General features: G+C 46.2%; 1 protein-coding gene across 1 annotated transcript; it reads right to left on the bottom strand.

Annotated features, from left to right (window-relative positions):
- Positions 1 to 808: 808 nt before the first annotated feature.
- On the bottom strand, positions 809 to 19,557 carry yap1 (Yes1 associated transcriptional regulator). The gene is made up of 8 exons (XM_085915981.1): positions 18,787 to 19,557; positions 17,507 to 17,742; positions 10,232 to 10,356; positions 9,019 to 9,132; positions 4,896 to 5,056; positions 3,838 to 3,977; positions 3,227 to 3,339; positions 809 to 3,116 (listed from the first exon to the last, which is right to left on the bottom strand). The coding sequence occupies exons 1-8, from the start codon at positions 18,985 to 18,987 to the stop codon at positions 2,881 to 2,883; spliced, it is 1,326 nt and encodes a 441-aa protein (XP_085772107.1). The 5' UTR covers positions 18,988 to 19,557; the 3' UTR covers positions 809 to 2,880.
- Between the last annotated feature and the right edge of the window lie 1,294 nt (positions 19,558 to 20,851).

Genomic DNA, 20,851 nt, shown 5'->3' on the forward strand with positions numbered 1-20,851 from the left:
GTGAGGGCGGGTGTGGCACTTTTCACTTTCATTTAAACTTTGGCCATGATTTTTCCCTAATGAAGTGGCCTGTGATTAGGTACACCTCAAAATGGCGGTGTACCTAATAAAGTGTCAGTGTGACGTCACAGATCAAACAGCCAATCAGAAAGTGGGGGTGAGGGCGGGTGTGGCACTTTTCACTTTCACTATAGCTTTTTCCCTAATGAAGTGGCCGGTGATTAGGTACACCTTATTTACACTTCAATAGGTAGACTACACGAGGTAAATAATAATAAAGATTAAATAAATAAGAAAGTGTAGCGAACGATTCGGTGAACGATTCTTTTGAACAAATCTTTTGAGTGAACCGATTTTCACTTTAAACTGGAATGCACATCACTAGTGTATGAGATGGCAGATTGGGGACAGGTTCAAATAGCCGGCTGGTTAGTGATACAGGCACCTACCCGATGAGCCCTTAGTTCGATCCCAGTCCTCGGCATGCCCTTTATTGTATGCAAATATTTATGCGTAAATACATGTAGCCCCGCCCCCAAGTTGGCGGAGCAAAACAATGGATCACGCCCACTTGTTAGGGTTTCAAAATAGAGTACGTGAAGTTTTAGGATCTTTCTTCTCTCTCCTCTCTCTCTTCTTCTCTCTCTCTCTACTTCTCTCTCTCTTCTTCTCTCTACTTCTCTGTCTCTACTCTCTCTCTTTCTTCTCTATCTCTCTCGCTTTCTCTCTCTCTCTTTCTTCCTTCCTTTCTTTCTTTCTCTCGCTCTCATCCCTACTATGTTGGAACAAATAAAGGGCCACACCCGCAAAGTTTTACGACAAAGTATATATTTATTTCAAGCCAAATTTCAATGTTTGTAAATGAAGGGATATATATTTATATATAATGTAACAGATTTTATGGTTCTAAAACATGCACGTATCTATCAAAACAAACAGATCATCGCTGCATATAAATTCATTTCATGTGCATTTAGAAAACTCTAAACACAAAAATGTTTTTTTTTTTTGTTTTTTTTTAAACTGGTGTGATTAGTTCAACCGCTACTGCGAGCTAAAGTTGCCGTTGACGGCCACGTGCTAAAGTAAGCATAAAATCAACGCCGAGTCGCAACCAAAGTGAAAAGCGTCGCCGTGCAATACAAGCACTTGTAGTGTACCACTCGTTTTTGTGTGTGTTTGTTTGTTTGTTTGTTTGTTTGTTTGTTTGTTTGTTTGTTTCTTCTCACCAACACAATATTTGTCCGTCTTGGAATACATCGATTAAACCCATCAGTAAAATCATTCATACACGAGGCGAAAATACAAAACGGTTTCTTGCTCGAAAAATTGTTCCATCAAGTTCCAAAGTTAACGCTACCGAAGGATACTGAAGGTTAGCCATCAAACTGTGGTGTAAACATCGGAAATCACAAAAATCCTTTCAAATCTCAAGGGTTAGTCGATCGCAACGACCGGCGCGGCCGCAGAAACTACAAAGAAATAAACGACAAAGTAAACCGACTACGATTTGTTTCTCTTCTCGCTAGCTTATGATACATTTTGTTCATACACAGGCTGACAAATCACTGCGAAAACTGACAACAAAAAATTAGCAACGACAAACAAAACATCTTTGGAATCGGCCGCAAGTCCTGACTGAGATCAGAACGGATTGTTTCTCAATTAGTCCTGCCAAAAGAAAGAAAGAAAGAAAGAAAGAAAACTCTCCAAAGCGTTCTTTCACCTCAACGTCGACATGACTCTTCAACCTGCTCCGACACATTTCAAATCGACAAATCTGCTTTTGCTCTTTTTTTTTGTTGTATTTTTGGTTAATGTTCAAAAAGATTGGTCGCTAAAAGACACAAGCTTGTAATATTTGTGTTGAGACAATGGGCCGCACAGTGGCACGCGAATCGTGTTGTTTCTAGAGGCTACTCGCCGATACTGACTACCGATACCTCTAGTACTTTTGATACATCAAATTTAACGTAACAGTCCCAAAAATATGGTGAATAGACCTTTTTTTTTTCCTGGCACACATGATGTCAAACTGCTGGAGTATAACGCCAACTACTGCCCAACTACTTCTTTGCCTTATGTATCGGTGGTTGGTATCGGGCAGCCTCCGGAAGACCTCGATACCTTGAAATAAGGCTGGGCTATCGGTACTCGCCCGTCCCTAGTTTCTTCATGTGGTGAAGTTAAAGACAACAAAAGAGTAAAAACCAAAAAAACTAATCTATGATACACGCCCTGTTATCTAAAAAAAACCCTCGAATGCTAAACATTAAAAAGATAAAAGCCAGTAAGACTGCGGTATAAAGATGCTAAAAAAAAATCCCTACATCCCATTAGAATGCGTTTAAAAATCAATTTGAAAATACGAGAAAATGAAGAAAGTTGTTCGTGTCGCTCGCCGTCTTAAAACAAAAGCTGAAGGCACTTGATCTAAAAAAAAAAAAAAAAAAATTTAACTTAGACACGCTGGCACAGCCAAGCAGCGATGTGGTCGCCCCCCCCCCCCCCTTTTTCGCCAAAAACCTTCACCTGTCCTAATTATGAGGCCTTTTTGATACCTTGGCTCCAAATCCGTATCAGTTGTCCAATACATCATGTTAGGTTCCTCAGGCAGAAAAAAGAACAACAAACACAGAAGGCGACGAAAGACAAACGAGGGTCAGAGGCCCGAGATGGATCTTCGGGGAGCCTTTGCGTTATTGTCTGCTCATGGGCCAGCCTTGAAGACACAGACAAAATAAAAAGGAGAGAGACGAGAAGAATACTGCCGCCGCAGAGTAAGTCCAAACGGGCTCGCTGAAATGTCTCATCGAAAGCACGTTGGTGGAGGTGCAGGAGGATGAAGGGGGGGAACCCCCCCCCCCCCCCGCTTCCCCTCTATAACCACGTAAGGAAGCTCTCCTTGTCGATCTTGGTGGCGGCCAGAACCGACTCCATGTCGTTGAGGATGTCGGAGCTGAGCGCCTCCTGCAGGCTGGGCATCAGCTCTTCGCCCTCCACCGCCATGCTCTCGCTCTCCAGGGTGCCCAGGTCCACGTCCGTCCCCGGGATGGCGTCCAGGTAGTCGGGGAAGCGGCTGGGTTGCGTGCCCATGGAGGTCGGAAGCGGGTCTCCTGCGAGGCGCAAAGCGGGCTTCAGCGCTAGGCTACATGGCACTTTCAAAACCCGACCTCCAAAGATCGACCACGCTTTGAAATTTGCTTGAAGCTAACTAGTAGCTCACCTGTGTCCATCTCGTCCACGCTGTTGAGGAAGTCATCGGGAGTGCGAGGGACGCTGTAGCTGCTCATGCTCAAGCCGCTGTCTGTGCTCTCGTCCCTGGAGTGGTACGTTCCGCTGAGGGACAAACAGGAAACCGACACGCCGTCGTTAAAAGTTGAACGCCGGTGGGTGGGTGGGGGGTGGGGGGGGGACAAAGAATGGACGACATTTGACAAGCTGCACTTATTAGCCGAGGAAAAATATGTAGGCAGAGTTCAGCCGAGACGCCATGAATGAAGCCATTGTGAGCGTTGGGGGTTGGGGAGTGGTGCCGGTGGGCGGGTGGGGGGGAGATTAGGTCGGCCCGTCTACTCATTGGACCTCGTGCTTCATAATCAACTTTTGCTCATGTTGACCAGTGGGGGGCGCTACACATGGCAAATGCAAACCAATGAGGCAGTTTCACAGTGTTAAAAAGATATTGAAAAGATTTGACCAGTTAAAGACATTAAATAAAAAAGAAGCGTACTAGAAGAACTAAAAACAAGATTTAGGAAAACTAGTTATGAATAATCCTTGACCTAATCTAAAACCATTTGGCGATTTATAAAATGCTAGCCTTTCGGAACCGACCTGTTGAGGAATGGGTCCGAGCTGTTGGCGGTCATGGTCCGGGCGTCCTGGGCCATCGGGGAGGACACTGGGTTGGTGGTGCCGCCGCCGCCGCCGTCTTGCTCCATGCTGGTGGGCAGCTGGTTCCTCAGAGCGAGCTCCTGCGGACCCCCAAAAGAGCAACGTTGGTTTTCTGTCATGTTATGTCAGCTGCCTAGCCTGCTACGTTAGCATCACATCAAGAAGGTGGTCCGGCAACCTCGAAAGTTTCGTAAAATCTATCATTTGTTTTCAATTTGAGTCAAATTGGGTCACAGCCGACACTTTTGAACTTGTTTATCAAGTCGCTGGCCGCTCCCATTCCTCATAAAAGTGTCAGGATGCTGCCTTGAGTAAACTCCTGAACTCGGAGGGCCGCACACCCTGCGTGGAGGCGGCGATGTGTCACTAGGAAGTGGTAAAATTACCAGCGATGAGTCACGGGACTCGATGGCCCAACAATGGAGGCCCATCAAAGCGGGCTTTGAGAGTTTGAACCTCTAAGTGAGATGAGTCATCATTCAAAGGTTATTCCAGATGGAGCGCTCTAAAACGAAAGCCCTTTGCGCATGAGTCGAACAGACGCAAAGAAAAACATCTGCACGCTTTTGCGGATGTTTACACGACACGCTTTTTAACTCAGAACAGATTTGGCTTGTTAATAGCAAAAAAACATCGCTGCTTTTCGCTGCGTCTTGGAAATTGAGCAACAGTCACATTATCATCGCAGTTTATGAGAAATGATGTCGTATTATTTTTCCATTATTCCTCCCTATCGTTAGATTTGGTATCATTAAAAATGCTGATATGATTGACATCCCCGCGTGAATAAAATTATTTAAATTTAGAACAAAAGGCCTGTCCATTGAACAAAGGCTGTTTTATTTTTGTAAAAAGCGGAATATAGTGGAATGTATTTCTGAAATTTACTTAAAATTGGAATTTCTTCTGTAGTTTATGATGGTGACATCATTATTTCCTTCTCCCCCAGCCACAGTGGACAGACTCAAATGAGTTTTTTAAAAATCCCCAGTCCTGACCTGAGGTCTTTGCCGAAGCAGCTCCTGCTTGAGCCTGAGCCTCTCCTTCTCAATCTTCTGCAGCCTGAGCTGGTTGACGCCGCTGAGGGTGGCGGAGGGCAGCTGGCCGCCGCCGCCTTGCTTCACCGGTGCGCTCTGGGAGATCCTCTGCTGGTTCAGGGCTGGGAAAGGGAACACGGCCATGTTGAAAGCTCGTCACGGTTGCTTTATTTACGCGTACAAATCTTGACAAGGCCTTTTTTAGCATTTTTTTTAACCCATTTGGTTTGAAAACTTAAAAGCGGCTGATTATTATGCAAGCTTCCGTTTTTGCGCACGTGCGTCCGTATCTGTTGTAAAAATAGCCCAAAGATAATCAATGTCATGTAAACGAAGCCAAATGTCTTTCATTTCCTACTACGGGATTCGTAAAGTACATCTCTTGTGAGCGGGCGGAAACTGTGTGCGTGCGTAATGACTTCAGTGTTTGGTGACGTCTCCAGAAAGAAAAAAAAAAACAGCACAACAGGACTTACAAGTTCACCTTTAGGCTGGAGGCGAGCCAGTGCAGCAGGTTATGTGGGCTACAGGAAGTCCCGACGCAACTTTTATAGCACGCGCAGTCCCGATTCCTGTAAGACCTGATCCCCGCCCACTGGCTGACTAAGACGGGGCATTGTTGCTGGGCCACGTTGCATCAGTCGTGACTTATCCTCTTCATTGTGCAGCCTGCAGGCTCCTGTCTCTTTATCTCACTTTCAGGCTCTTCCAATGAACCCGCCGCAGAACATTTGGTTGCGCAATTGCAGTGATTCACCAATGGATCGAGTTTGCCGAATGTATCGATGACAATAGGACTCATGGCAAGGTCTCAGAAATTGAGCTTGAAGTCAGCCATTTTGCTTTTCCACATCTTTGTTATTTTCTGGGGTGTTTTTTTTGGGGGGGGCTAATAAACATGAGCATGCAAAGTGGCTCACAGTTGTATTTGCATGGGCCTGACCACAAGGGGCAGAAGAGTAAATGCCAGGACGTGTTTGCTTATGCGTCCAACCACAACAAAAGCCACAATTTTCATGCAGTGGGGACGATGGGGGGGCTCGTCTCGCTGGCCCCCACCCGCGCTGTCCCGCCCGCCACCCCGGCCGGCACCTTCAATCAATGTCTGTTTACACTACCCCGCAGCTGAATGGATGGCGGCCCGGGGCGCTCCCTGGGAAGCTCCGCGGCCCCAACACCCCCGCCCGACTCCCGAACGCATCCATCTATCAGCCTCCCTCCCTCCCACTCCCTCCCTCCCTCCCTCACCACCCACACAGTGACTGAGCTGCCGCCTCCTCTTCTTCTTCTTCTGCCCTCCCACACACACACACACACATGGAGTCATGGGAGAGAGTGTTACTTCTCGTCACTTCTTCTCGCCGCCACACACAGTGAAAGCCTCGCGTGTATCCCTCCGCCGACTCGGGCACTAGTTAACCCTCCCCCTGAGATGATACAGTTACATATTTTCCCCAGCCACAGTCCAGAATTTATACCCTTGTCATGTGGTCACCAAAGGCGAGGCGACGGCACTTTGGAGAAGAAATTAGAGGGCGTTCAACTGTTTTCGGCGACAGCAGTCAAACGGATTCAAATACTTTGGCATCATCGTTAAAATTTGCGACAGTGGTTTTTTTTTTTTTTTTTTTTTTTATAGAAACGTCAACTAGGTTTCGATTCATGGAGACTACCAACTTTTCTTTTGGGCTTTCCAAAAAAACACTACAATTATATCAAATCTAAAATGACAATAAAAATAGTTTTAATCCGGAGAGAAATTGCAGGAAATATTTTGTATTGAAATAAAACATTTAAACGAGTATATTATGGTTTTTTTGTTGTTGTTGTTGTCACTGATTGGATTTGATTTTACTCCCTCGCAACGGGCCTGAAAATGCCTTTACTTGAGCTACCATCGAGACATTCTTTTCCCCTGCGCGGACATTAATTATTAATTTCGTTCACGTCGATCTAAATTCAGCTCGTTTGGCCTCGACGGAGGTCAAGCTTCCCATACACTTGAACTAAACAGTCCTCAAACATGTCCTTGGAAGCTCGCATTTAGCGCCCAAATGACGTCATCAAAGAAAATAAAGGGCCGCCTCGCAGACCAAACAGTCAAGCAAAACAAGCGCGGCGAATATGCGACAACAATGAGAAAAATTGCCGAGCGTGAGAGGACCAGATAGGAGCGAAGGACGGGTTCATTTCAGGGCCAGGCTGATAGCACACACACAAGGAGGCCGCCGACTTCAGCTGTGTGTGTGTGTGTGTGTGTGTGTGTGATTCAGGGGGTTTGTGTAGCAACACATGAGGGCGGCCTAAGCTGCCGGGCCAAGGGAGATAAGAGAGCAAGTTAATGCCGTCTGCCTTTTGTCTTCTTCACGCCCGCCCGCAACACAACGAGCCGGCAACACCGGCGCTTATCAGGCCATCGCGCCGGGAGCCAAGTTACGCTACACACACACACACACACACACAACTGAGGTTGGGCTTCAAATACTAACAAACTACAATTCAAAATGTTGTTTCGTCATGTGCAACCAACAAATGCTGCCCATGAGCGTAAACAAGGCAAAACGTTCACAGGAGGTCAAATGATCGGAAAAAGTAATAATGAAGAGAAATCAATAAAATAGCCGGGCACTGAAATTTAAAATATGGTCCCTCGTAAATGAAAAACACGGATGTACTTTACCACATGCTGAAGTAGGAGTACGTGACAAAGTGTTGATTGTCGTTTGCCGGCTCGACACAATTAGCATTTTTGCGCGGCTCTCTCGTCGCTACTACTTTGACGGCAATTAGAGCTCTTTAGCCCCGAATCTCATGAAAAGTCACATTCCTGATGACATCATTGCAACTTTCAGAAGAGGCGGAAGAGAGTCATGACACGTAGGCCGCCTTTGACAAAGCGGCCTTAGATCCAAGAGGCTAGCAAACCAGCTAGTTTGCTCGCTGCTTTATAGAACTCCTCTCCAGGAAGGATGCATGCTTATCTTGTCTGAATGTTCTGTGTTCTTTTCCTTTTTTTCTTTCTTTCTTTCTTTCCACCCCTTAAAACCTGAACCCACTCCTGCCCCCTTTTTCCTCCCCCAAACACACACATATTGGACTTCTTTGACTGAAAAGGTCTGGAACAGATTAAGAGTTGGAGCGCAGAATAAAAAGGATTGGCAGAGATTCAAGTCTGTCTGGAGCGACAGCACAAGGAGGCCGTGCCTGCACTGGGCCTCACGAAAAGAATTGGGAGGGGGGTTAGATGTGTGTGTGTGAGGCAGCCAGCAAGAGGCCTCCGTTAAAGGTGCTGTGCTGCTTTTCTCCTCCGAGCTCAAATTAGCCTGGATTATCAAAGCGGCTGGCCGACGACGGGACACCTGCGTTCCAACAAAGCGACATTTTACGGCTTTCCAACGCAAGCCACTCTCTCGCAAGAAACTTGAAGACTTATGCAAAAGCCACGCCCACCTCAAGGTCCGACTGGGCGTGTTTGGGACTGCGGCGGCGGCACGGCAACAGTTAACACGGTGAAAGTCACTATCAGGCGCCCGCCAGCCCGCCCGCCCGCCCGCCATGTGTGCATGCGTGTGTTCATGACTTCTAAGGCGCCGTCCGTCTCCCCTTCCCAGCTGCTCAGCTCCCTTTACAACTCTGTTTTGGACTCTGCACACATTGGCTGAGCAGACACGCAGGCTTCATCTGCTCCATGATGATGTGATGGTCCTTTTTATTTAAGTCTTATCACACATACCTGCTCCTGTCGCTTATTTCCTAACCAGGCAGAAAACTTCCTGTCAAACTTTAGCTTGGGTCGGGACAAGGGGGAGGGAGGGAGGGCGGCTGGTGTGTGTGTGTGTGTGTGTTGCTAGGATTAACGAGCAACTCAGCTGTTGTTCCAACACTAAAATGGTTGACAAAAGGTTAGGTGCTGCTTCAGAGCAAAGAGGGGGCAAAGGGGAGGTGCAATATCCAAAATAAAATCAAAGTGAAGCGCCGTTGGGGCCGCTACAGCTGCGAGGAACTTCACCATTGCGTTTCTATGAGCGCAACTTTGACTCCCCGTTTACGATAAACGTGGGGGCGACTTTGCGACGGGACTCACCGAAGCGGGGGTCGAGCCGCGGGTCCAGCCAGGAAGTGGTTTTGTTCTTGTGGTTGATGTAGTAAATTTCACCTTCTGATGTAATGGCTTGTTCCCAGCCTTCGGGGAGTGGACCTGGGGGAGGGAGGGAGGGAGGGCGGACAACACGGATGACGTAAACACACACGATGATTTTGAAAATGGCCTGATCACAAACCGAGGTGTGAAATTAAACACCCAAGTAAATATTGGACAAAGATATGCTTCTGGTTGCCAAATTTAAAAAGAAAAAAAAGTGGGGGACCACGCCTTTGATTGACAGCGGTTACGCCGACGATAGCATCTCGGCGTAATGAGTCGCAATTAGATGATGATTACAAGTTATAAAGTGTCTTTTTTTTTTTTGCACGTCATTCTTAATACAGGCTAAGCTTTCAAATACTTGCTTTAAACTTACTAAAAAAGACACTTTTTAAGCATTCCAATCCGCTAACCCAAAGTCGACATTTTCACCACAGACTTGTACAAGTTTGACTTTTAATTAACTTGCGGCAACTCTGACGCACATTGTGACATAACCATTGAATGGTTGTCGCACTAAACCGGAAACACTACTGTAGCGTTGGAACAAAATGTCACCTCTGATTGACTTCTAAATCTTTTTTTTTTTTTTTTTTTTTAGCTGTCAACATGAGAAGGCATCGATATGATAGCTGAGGCTTCCTGCGTAATCTGGGAGTCGCGGCGCACGGAAAAACATGTCAGACAGGACCTGTCACGTTCTACCCGGGTCTCACCTCACCCCAGGCGAATTCCAGCAACGCCGACTTCGGCGAGCTACGAGTAGCGACTAGCGTGTAGCGCAGAAATGCCTCGACAGAAGTAGCGATAGTCGAGTGCGAGGAAATGTGTGCAAAATCTCAAGCGCAATGGAAAAATGAAATGAAATGAGGGCTTGATTATTTAATTTCACAGAAATTACAGCACATGTTAAATCTGGGTGTAGCTTTTGCTGATGTGATTGATTTTTTTTTTAAATATTTTTTCTTTTGTTTTTAACTATGACCTACAAAATCTTGCGCAATACGGATTTTTTCACAATTTAGAGTTTCACCTTTCAGAAAAAAATGGACCTTGAAAAATAAGATTTTGTTGACCCGTTAAAAAAAACCCGATTATTTTTCAACATCAAAATAAAGTAAAAAGAAAGTGTCGGGAGGTGGGGGGAACACACCGCTGGCCGGGTTCATCAGGTTCTGCTGCTGCTGCTGGACCGGCAGGGAGCTGGGCGGGGGAGGCTGGCTCATCTGGAGAAGGGCCTTGCGGGGGTCCTGCCAAGTGGTGGTCTGATCAATGTGGCTGCCGGGAGACAAAGAAAGATAAAGACAATCAGTTTGGGGAAAGTTCAACGCGGAGGTCGGCCTACTGCGCAGGAACTGATGAGTCAGTGGCAGAGCTTTCAAGTGAACAATGGGAGCGTTACAGCTAGCTTCCAAAATCAGCTTACGCACGCCTGGAAAACACGCTGGCCTTTAATTCTCTGGAAATGGTCAGCGTGAAAACACTTACAGTCTGGTGAGAGACACTTTCTGCACTCTCACCGGGGCAACAGATACAATACAATACAAGTTTATTTATTGAGAAAGCGCTTTCACATGGCAACCGGTGATGTTTTGCGACGTGGTAGTGCTTGCTAGCAGCTAGTTACCGCTAAAGGTGTGTTTCAAAGCTAAAAGCTGCTTTCGGTCTCATATTTTAGGGCTTGTTCTGTTTTTTTTCTTTATATATTTGGTTATTTTGACAAATAGTTACCAAATATCAGAATTCTAATTGTGCGTATTTTTAGTCTAATATTTGAGTAATTTTTTGCTACAGTTTTTTTTTTTTGCATTTTTGTAACAAGCGCATTTTTAAAGAATTTTCAGTCAAACTTTTGTCATTTGATACGAAAAAAAAATTGCACTTGATTGTTGAATAGTTTGGTATTTTGGAAAGATTCGATTCCTCTTTTTCCAACTAATGACTGAGCTCATGAAGTGACGTGACCAGAGCAAATCACAACAAAACGCCTTGGCGGAGGGAGGCAAGCCTCAGGTGAGGCGCCGGTGCCGAAGCTTTGAAAACAACAAGTGAAGGGCGGAACAATGTTTCTGCATCTATTTCACGGCTCCTCTTTGCCTGGCAGCGAGGGGGGGCGGGGGGCTTTAGGGAGGATTGCGGTGGGTGTCGGGGTTGGGGTATTGTGTCGCATTCTGTGAAGGCATTGATAATTAGTGCTTTGTTGGTACTTGTTGCTTGATTAAGATGGAAAGCTAATACAGGAAGCCCTCCTCTCCTGAGCGGGATCCTCTCTATTGAGGGAGGGTCAGTCCCAGGGCTCAACGCAGGGGGTCCTTCTTTTTTTTTTTCTTTCCTGGAAGCCCCCTTAAACACTGTGGAGTGTCAGGGGCTTTAACAATCTGGCGCCACATTTACAAAGCTTTCACCTGCTTGACAAAAGCGCAGACTGAGCTACGACCTAAAACCCCGCAGCATTCACATGTTCTCTTTTTTTTTTTTTTTTTTTTTGACGTCCCTCGGCTTAAACAAAACAGGCGGCGGATTCCAGCAGTTTGTTTACGTGGGGGGCCGCAACTCGTGGGTTTACAATGAGCGGGTTAGTTTCATCATTTCGAAGTGCAGTCATCTTAATGAACGCAAGCAAAAAGCAAACGTACAAATAATTCGCCGAAAACAAACGTCACTATGAAAATAGTTTTAGGTCGGACAAAATAGTTTGGGATTTGACAAATTCAATCTAATGGCAACGCTATCAGACGTCTCCAAGCAAAAATGTCCGATAAAGTTTGACTCTTAGGTTTCTCTTTAGCCTGGGCCATAATCCCAACCTGCCGGTCAGGCCCTTCGTTTTTTTTTTGTTTTTTTTGGGGGGGGGGGGGGGGGGCTGACTCAGCACTCCTCCTGGAGCCCCACAGCCCAACCCCAACCACCCTCCACTGCACAATGCAACCCATTTTGAAGCCCCCCTCTTGTTTATGCTTTACTGATCAAAGGAGCTGCCAAATCCCCGACCCCGGACCCCCTGCCCCCCTCGTGGTCCTCACACACACACACACACACACACACACACACACACACACACACACACACACACACCCATAGCAAAGCAAGCAAAGTAGCTGGAACTGCTCAGACCGAAGGGGCCCCCTTGAGAAAGAGGGGTCACAGGGAGCGGCCAGATACAACTGTCCAATAGAGAAAAGGACTGAAAGAGAGGAAAAAACATCCACGGAAGCTATTTTCCCCCCCTTCGGAAAGCGAATGGCCGCCCGAGTTGCTGTGGTCCCCTCGCCTTGACCTCTGCTTCCCATTATGGAAACTATGACATTTATTATAATGGGAGAGAAGCAGTTGGATAAGGAAGGGAGGTTTCGATGCCATCCAAGTACAGCAGCACGCGGAACTACAAATATTTTGCTTTTTCCACTCTTTGCCTCCCTGTAAAGCTGTGGTATCTAAAGTCCGGTCCGCGGGCCGAACATGGGCCCATTGCATGTTTTTTGTTGGCCCACATCAAAAGTCAAGATTTTAAAGAAATAGAAATGTCACACATTTTTTAAAAGTGTTACATGTGATCACTATTGCTATTTTGTTTTTAATCACCCTAATGACTATTTGCTTTGTCAACTTTCACACTATATTTCTCCAGATAGGCTCAATTGCTTAGCATAAGTTTACAGACAACACGCTGAATTAGTTTTATTGTGTTTCATAAACACAAGGAAAAGTTAGGACATGGCTATTTGAAGTGCTTTTCTATCAAGATAGTTGTTGGACAAAAAAAACAGTTGATGATCAAAAGAAGTGAGAAAATCAAATCACTTCCGCCTCACCACGACTCCGTCTTTGAAACATTTACTAACTCGGAGAGCGGGTCAATGAGTTACAAGGAGTCTGTGATTAATCACCGAGCTGTAAAACTAAAAGATAATCCATTCAGCCAACCCGATATGGGCCGGGACAGACACCACACCGCTTCCTGCGGGCGAAACATGAAACAAAAAAATGCAGCGACAACTGTTGGGGTGGGGCGGCCCACCAGTTGCTGCGAGGAATTGCTGGTGATGCGCTTGTCTTTTAGCACCTAGCTTTAATTTGACAAGTTAAGCTAGCTACGACCTGACTTTATCAAACCAAGCTACGTTTGCTTTGGTTTTAACTGTTACTAATTTGATACGTTCCGTCAGAATTTGGTCTGGCACCATTTTTGCCAGTCATACAAACAGATGAAAAACGTAAATGAAACGAGCGTGTCTTTGAAACCCAAAGCTCTGTGGCTAGCTTGAGGTATTCTGCTGTGGAAATACTACAAACGCAACACTAATCATGTGTAAGCGGACTTTACTTAAGCGGCGGCGGATGAGATGGCGGCCTTGTGCTATTTGCGTCCACTCAAAGGCCCGTTTGTTGTTGAGAATGAAGTGAAGTCACGATTCTGAACCCATGGGCACCTCTGTTCTATTCATTTGTCTTTACACTACATTCACAACCACTTCCGGTATATGAAAACCGATTGGTCGTTAAGATACTCATTTGAACCGTCATTGCGGTCTCGTGTGGCTCAGCTGACGACTCTGGATTCGCCCGGACCGTCGACGTGTCCTTGACGGACGGGTCGCTAATCAATGTGGCGTTTATTGTGCGGGTGTTATTTATAATGTCCTGCTGTGAAAGAGAGAGAGAGAGAGAGAGGGGGGCGTTGTTCAGAGCTTCAGAATCATCGGCGTACAAAACAATAGCTAGGTCACTGAGTTGTTTCCATGTTTTTATGGAAAATAACCATAAAACCTCGCATCCGCCCGAGAATGATCACATCTGAAAAGTGCTAACACTCCATCGTTACAAAGTTAGACCAGAACCGAGAGTTGAATGCGTTCCACTTGGTGAGTGTCTAATGAAAAAGAGAGGACTTGTCGGATTTTAGAAATGGTGGTTCCGAGGTGCCCCCGGACCGGGAGTACACGCTCAGAAGGTGGTTGAAGCCAGGGACTAAAGAGCGCACCGAGGGGGGGGCCGGTGTAATCAGGCCCCTAAAATAAGGATGACCACCTCGGCTCTGGTCAGGCCGGGGGATGCCTGGTTGCCTCTCTATCAGCAGGACATCATCAAGAGAGATTATTGGGGCAACCTCCGTGACCCCATTGTGGCTTTAAGTTTCCCTTTGAAGAGGCGTTTGTTTCGACAAGATGCAGCTAAAGACTGCGAGCGTGTGGCTTTAGCGCCATTGCTGTTTTTGTTCACCCCCCAAAACAGAAATGTGTATTTGTCAGCTTTAATAGGTTGTTCCTTGAAGGTGTTAGTTGATCGCACGTCATCCACACAGAATTTGGTTACAAACGGCCGCCGTTCAAGAACCTCAAAGATTCAATAGCCACGTTAGCTTCAGTTTTAGCCGTTGGCTTCAATTCAAGTACAATTTAATCAATCAAAGTTTCATTTTGAGCTTTAAGTTTGGATTTGTCCTGGTAAGCTCTATTTTGAAATGTACTTTAGTTCAAATTTTAGCCATAAATTCAGATTTGTAAGGCAAAGGACAACTTAAATAGCAACTTTCACTTTTAGCTATGAGGCTAATTTTGTCAAGCCAAGAACTTATTGGCTTTATCGCAGTTGTTTCTGTGTTGGAGGTCATTTGAATAGCAACAATCTTTTGTGGGGATTTGAACAACCCAATCTTTGGGTAAGTTTAACCCCCGACGCCACCTGAGGAGATCCACTTCCCAAGTCCGAGATGCCCTCAGTTGACAGTGGAAGCATTGATGTCTGGGACAGAGGTGTTACATCAAGACTTTGGTAAACACGGGGCTCGACTTTCTCACAGTCCCATTTGTGTACCGAGCTGACAGCCCCCGCCGTGGAACAGGAAGGGTCTTGTCTGTGTGTGTGGTCAATAAAGCAAAAGTTTGTCAAACACAAAGTTAGTCCGAATGAGCTCTTCACACAGGCCCACCATGCCGCCTTCACCAACGTCATTTGCGAAGAACAGCCTGGAGTGAAATCAAATTACAAGCTCAAAAATACACGTACGAGCCTCAGTATTATTCCGCAATTGACAGAATGAGATGGCGATGGAGATATTGGCTGCCATATTTAGAAGCAAAAATAATCGCCTCAACCTTATTTCAGGGTCTGTAACTTGAAAAATTCAATTGTTTCGTCATGCTTATAAAAAGAGAAGAAAAAAAAAACCAAGCGGACGTGGGAAAGGTCGCCTTTTCTAAAGTGTTTAAAATCCAATTGGGAAGAGACAATCGGCCTTCAGCGAATGGCTCTACCTGCCCCTGAGGCCAGATAATAACAACCAACACTCTCGCCCCCCCACCCCCGTCCTGCAAAGAAGCTCACCCCAGCTTAGGGCTGACTTCCCACGGACTAAAAGCTGCATTTAATAAGCGTCCGGAAACAGTGATTACCCCTCCGAGTTGGCCGGTGCGTCTAAATTAGAAACCTTCATTAGTTTATGACCCCCCCCACCCCAACTCGCCCCCCCCAGTCAGCCAGCACCAAGCAAGGTGACCCAACCTCCCCGCTGTCATAAATCAAAAGCCACAGCTAAGTGCTGGAAGAAAGAGGAGGAAAGGTCAACAGACTCTGTTGACGTTGGAGCTCTCTTTAAATTGGACGTGTTTTTTTTTCTCATGGAACAATTGTGCAACTCATAATTGCTCCTGGAGCCCTCACTACTAATTATTGCTTTTGTATTTTTTGGGGGCAAACTTGATAAAAGATGTTGCTTTTAATTATAAACTAGGAAGCAAAGTTAAGGAAAAAAAAAAAAAAAGCCCCTCCCTGCAATTTTCTGCTCATCTCCACGCGGCTATGTAACTTGGCTAAAAGAGGGCCGGTGGCGCTCTATTGACTTCGGAGGCCCATCACCCGCCGTCCGACAGATTGCTCGTAAACAACTGCCTAGGGAATTCCCGGTCCAGCCCGGATTGACAAGGCCGGTGAAGACAACTGAGGGAAATGTGAGCCGACGCGCCGCTTGTCCGTCGGCCCCCCGGCCCCTCGTTCGCTGGCTCTCTGGGCTTCGCCACTCGGCCTCAACACTTGGGTGTCAAGAGCCGGCCTGTTTATAAATAGGGGAGTGTCTTTTGGGCAGCGGCGGCAGCCGAAGGCCGTCTGTGCTCCAGATCGAATGTCGGTGCTCTGATGCGCCATTTTCTTTCACATTTTAGCGGGTTGCAAGCCAATACAAAGTTTTGCTTCCTGCTTTGAACTTTGTTTTAGTGTAGCAAAACTCTTTCAGGAGGTGCGTGTTTTTTTTTGTTTTTTTTTGTAGGGGTCCCAACGATTGAATCAATCCAGAATCGATTATTCCATCGAATGAGAGTGCTGTGGTTTTCCATCCTTTTACTATTGTTTGACTCTTGCTAGCGCAATTTTTAATGACGTTTTTCGGGCTTTCTTCCGCAGCCAGCCAACATACGATTCCACATGAAAAGACTTTGAATCCAAGAATCGGAGACAAAATAGCTTCAAGTACACACAACTGGCTTTGGCTCAACTTAATTTATCCCGTCAAAGTGAATAATTATCAGGTTTTTAACAACGGCAGCCATCCTGGGAGAGTTTGCAAAACACCAACCCCCCTGATCCTAAACACACATATTTCTTTGAAATGCTACAGATGTGGTCCAGATGTGTGAACCCTTTCAACATCTGGCATCGAGATCTATTTTTTGATCCAGACTGAATGGGAATGGATCAGATTTGTGCGGTTGCTGTTTTTGTTGTTGTTGTTAAATTTGTTGCAGCAGAGACAGGAGAAGGGCCTCGAGTCAAAATGAGCTGCTCCGGAGTGATTACGCAATCACGGCTAAGGGCTAGCTCACAAAAATGACACCCTTTAATGGGCCTTGAAAAGTTACAAAGGAGTAACTAAGCTCAGCCTAAAAAGGAAACAAAAGAAGGTATATATAAATCATATACATTTAATTCTAAGATTGACATTATTGGCCAAGGGGAGTGGCGTCCAGATTGACAGGTTAGCAGATGACGCCGTGACTGCCGAGGCCACCACACTGGCCCTTTTGTTTCCCCGCCGAGCCCTGAGGAACTCCGCACACGGCCGGCAAAAGACTCGTCTTGTTCGCTAGCTAAATGTAATAACCTGCAATTGAGTGCGTTTGGGAGGACTGGCCGCCATTGTGGGCCGTGGCGAGGCTGCTATCGGCGTAACGTACAGCGGCTCTGATTTCGTACCCGACTTTTCAAAGACTTTGGTTGTGTCAATACAACCGTATCACTTGGCACATTCCGAGGTGGGACACCTTAAGCGCTGGCCGATGACAACGCGTTTTGAAATCAGATATGCTTGCTCGTGGGCAAAAAAATGTTTGGGAAACCCAATGAAAGGTTGTTGTTTTTTTTTGCTTTTTAGGCCAAATTAAAAACCTACAAAACAGAACTAAAAACAAGACTAGGTAGATTGAGTTGACGCTCTTACTTGAGGAAGTATCTCTGGCCCGAAGCGGTCTTGGCCATTTCCCATCCCGGGGGGAGGGGGACGTCGTCCGGGATCTCGTACGACGACTGTCGCAGGTGCTGGGGGGAAGCACCTGCCGGCGGCATGCCGGACAGGGAGCCCCCGGAAACGGCGCCCATTTGTAGGGAGGCGGGCGAGGAGTGGGCGCGCACGTGGTGCGGAGTGAGCGTGCCGCCGGTGCCCGCGTCCGTGCTTGCCTGTGAGGGGGCGACAAAAACCAGAGGCCCGATTTTTTATACGATGATTCTGAAAAATGTAGTACGGATGTGTACCACCGGTGGTATGCACGCGCTCTCTAGCGGCACGTAAAAGAATTACTGCTTAAGTGGAGGTCAGCTGTATTTAAATTCCTTTCGGTTTGCTGTGACTGGACAAACTAGTTTCACGTAAAAATGTAGCTGTCCAAGATACTTTCCAGGACTTTTATGTTTTGTGGGCCTGGGTTCTTTTTATTGTATGTGTACATCAACATGACAGCATGACGCGACTTTCGAAGCAGAAACCAAATTTTGATTTAGCATCAAAAAATGGTTGCAGATTGTACATGGATGGGACATAAATGACCCCCTAGCAGCATATCTCTATTTTTAAAATGCGACAAAACAGCAGCGGTAACTTTTTTTCCTTTTTTCCACAAGCATTCTTTATGTTGTAATTACAACTTTATACTGTATCTATGTTAGGAAGCTTTGCGTGTGGAGGCAAGCTTGTAGTAGGCCCTTGAAGGAAGGGAAAGGAAGGGAAAAGGGGGGCAGGGGGGCGGTGCAGGCAGAAAGGGATGCAGGAGGAAGGCAGGGGAGGAAGGGGGTTGGGAATTGCTCACGCACGCGCACTGGCCAACAAACTTCCAAAGAGGAGCAGCAACAGTTGTGGCTGGCTATGAGATGAGGGGAGGGTGGGAGAGTGGGGGAGGAAGGAAAAGAGGCACAAATAGGGCAAAATGGAATTGGGGGCTGCAAATTGGGCTCAAGAAAACATCCATTTTGTGTCGATTCCAAAAAAAAACATTTCCACTAGCAAAACTCAGTCTGCCAAGTCATGAAACACAATTGAGCTGCAGTGATTGTCATTTTCAACAAACACGACACGTTATGTTGACAGGTTGAAGTCGATTTGGCAAGGGATAAAATGGGCCGAGAGGAAGTGGCCTGCTGTCTGGGTCGGAACCGATATCGAGCTGGGCCTCGGAGGCCCCCTGGGGGGGTGGGGGGCAGGCAGGCAGGCAGGCAGGGGCGACTTACTTGTCTGGAGTGGGACTTGGGCTCGGGCGGCTTGAAGAAGGAGTCGGGCAGCTTCCTCATCCTCATAGGCACCGAGGGGGGGACGATGGTGATTTTGGGATTCATGACGGCGTTGAAGAGAGCCTCCAAATCGGTCTCCGAATCGCCCCGGACGTGGACGATCTGGTGTCCGGCCGGAGGGTTGTGCTGGCTCGGATCCATTGTCCAGAAAAAATCTGCCGAGCCAAAGTTGAGGAAAAAACAACCCCCCCCCCTGAGGAAATAAAACAAATCCCCAACTTGTTTTCCTTGGATTTTTCACGCAGCAGGAAATGTGCAAAAGAAAAAAAAAACTGTCGACGCTGCTCAGAAAAAGTTGTCCCGGTTCATCCTAAACTTTCCCCCCACCCCCCCAACCGAAAAGTTGTTAGCTGTCGAACTGTGCACACAAAGTCGACGATTTGTGGTTGTTACTTGCGGGCATTCTCCAGGAGACAACAAAGCGCATATCTGGAAGTTTTTTTGCTGTCGTCCCGATCCAAAAACTTTTCCACTCCAAACAAAATGTCGACGCACACACAAATCCCCCCCTCCCCACCCTCCACCACGTCCGAAATGTTGTAGTTTGGGCCCGAAATGAGCCCGTTCGTTGCTGGCAGGATCAATCTCCGCTGCTCACTTTGGAGGAGGGAGAGAGAGAGAGAAAAAAAAGTTTCGCCCCAGTCAAATCTCAACTTTGGGCAGGACATGAAACTTTATGGGACGGCTTCTCCAGAAGCGGGCGGGGCTAGCCTCCAACCGGGACAGGAGCCGTTCTTTAAAGGTACAAGCTCGGTTCGGTTCGGTTCGGGGAGGTCCAATGAAGGAAAGCCCTTCAATAGTAGATTGACACTTAGGTTCATCAACAAGTGAGGATGAATATTTACATTTTGAGATAGTCTTGCTTCTTTAGGAAGTGGTAGAGGAAGAGGTTTCACATAAATAATTTATTCAAGTTTATTTATATTAAATGGATGCATAATCGGCTTTAACATTGCTTAGTTTCCAAAATGAATGCGCATGCTTGTAGCTCACAAAATTAGTATCTTATGCAAAATGAATTGCCATTTTTTTTAATCATAACTAATAAATATTATTTTACATTTATGCGGTTCTAAATTTGATGTTGAATGGGGAAACCAAACCACAATGAGAGTCATGCAGACTTATTAGATGATTTCATCCGCCAATATGGCAACTGTGGTCAAATTTTGAGGCCACACAGACATCATTCTTTTGAAAACAGTTGTTATGTCAGGTGCCCAAAAGGAGCCACCCGGGAAGACCTCCCGTGGGCCAAACAACAGTGACATGCGGCCCATTTGCAAAGTGTTCAAATGCTTTTGTGTGTTTGTCCATTTTGTCTCCAGGTCAACATGAATTGTCCTGTTGCGTACTTGCGTAATTCAATTCAAATGAGAGAATTTTATGATGCAAAGTCACATGCTAACCGCCAACTTGTTTACTTGCATCTCTATTGGAAAAAATAGCAGTAATATTTTCTTTGTAAAGCCATGATTGACTGTTTGTGACATAACCTAGAAAATATGACATCCGAGCATAACCCGTCTTTTTCCAACAACCAGCCAAAAAATCCCACCTTTCTTTCAAGCGTGACACATAATGGCAGTAGTTTTCTCTCCCTTTCCCTCTTTTTTTACAGTCTTTCATGAAAAGTGATGCATGGAGTTCCCACAATTGTCATGCTAATGAGACCCCTCTTCCATTGAGAAATCATTTTGTCAAGATCCAGTGTGTGTGGACGCGCAGGCTCTGTTTCCCATACATCTCGTTGAATGAATGATTAGGATGGAGCCCTATTAAAAGGCCTTGAAACAATGTAAAGCAGATTAAGGGCTTTGGAGCCACCAATCACATGCTCATTTTTGTGTTCTAAAAGGCTGTATTCATTGTTACATGTTCTCAATTGGATCTTTGTATGTAAAAGTAGGAGTGCATTTTTTTTTTTTTTTTAATATTATGAACGTACTAAAAGTAGCCAGCAGTTGTGGTCGTCACTGTAACGCAGTGGGACACATTAAAGGGA

The sequence above is a fragment of the Syngnathus leptorhynchus genome, chromosome 7, assembly GCF_054491065.1.
Source record: "Syngnathus leptorhynchus isolate UIUO chromosome 7, UIUO_Slep, whole genome shotgun sequence".
Classification (NCBI taxonomy): Eukaryota; Metazoa; Chordata; class Actinopteri; order Syngnathiformes; family Syngnathidae; genus Syngnathus; species Syngnathus leptorhynchus.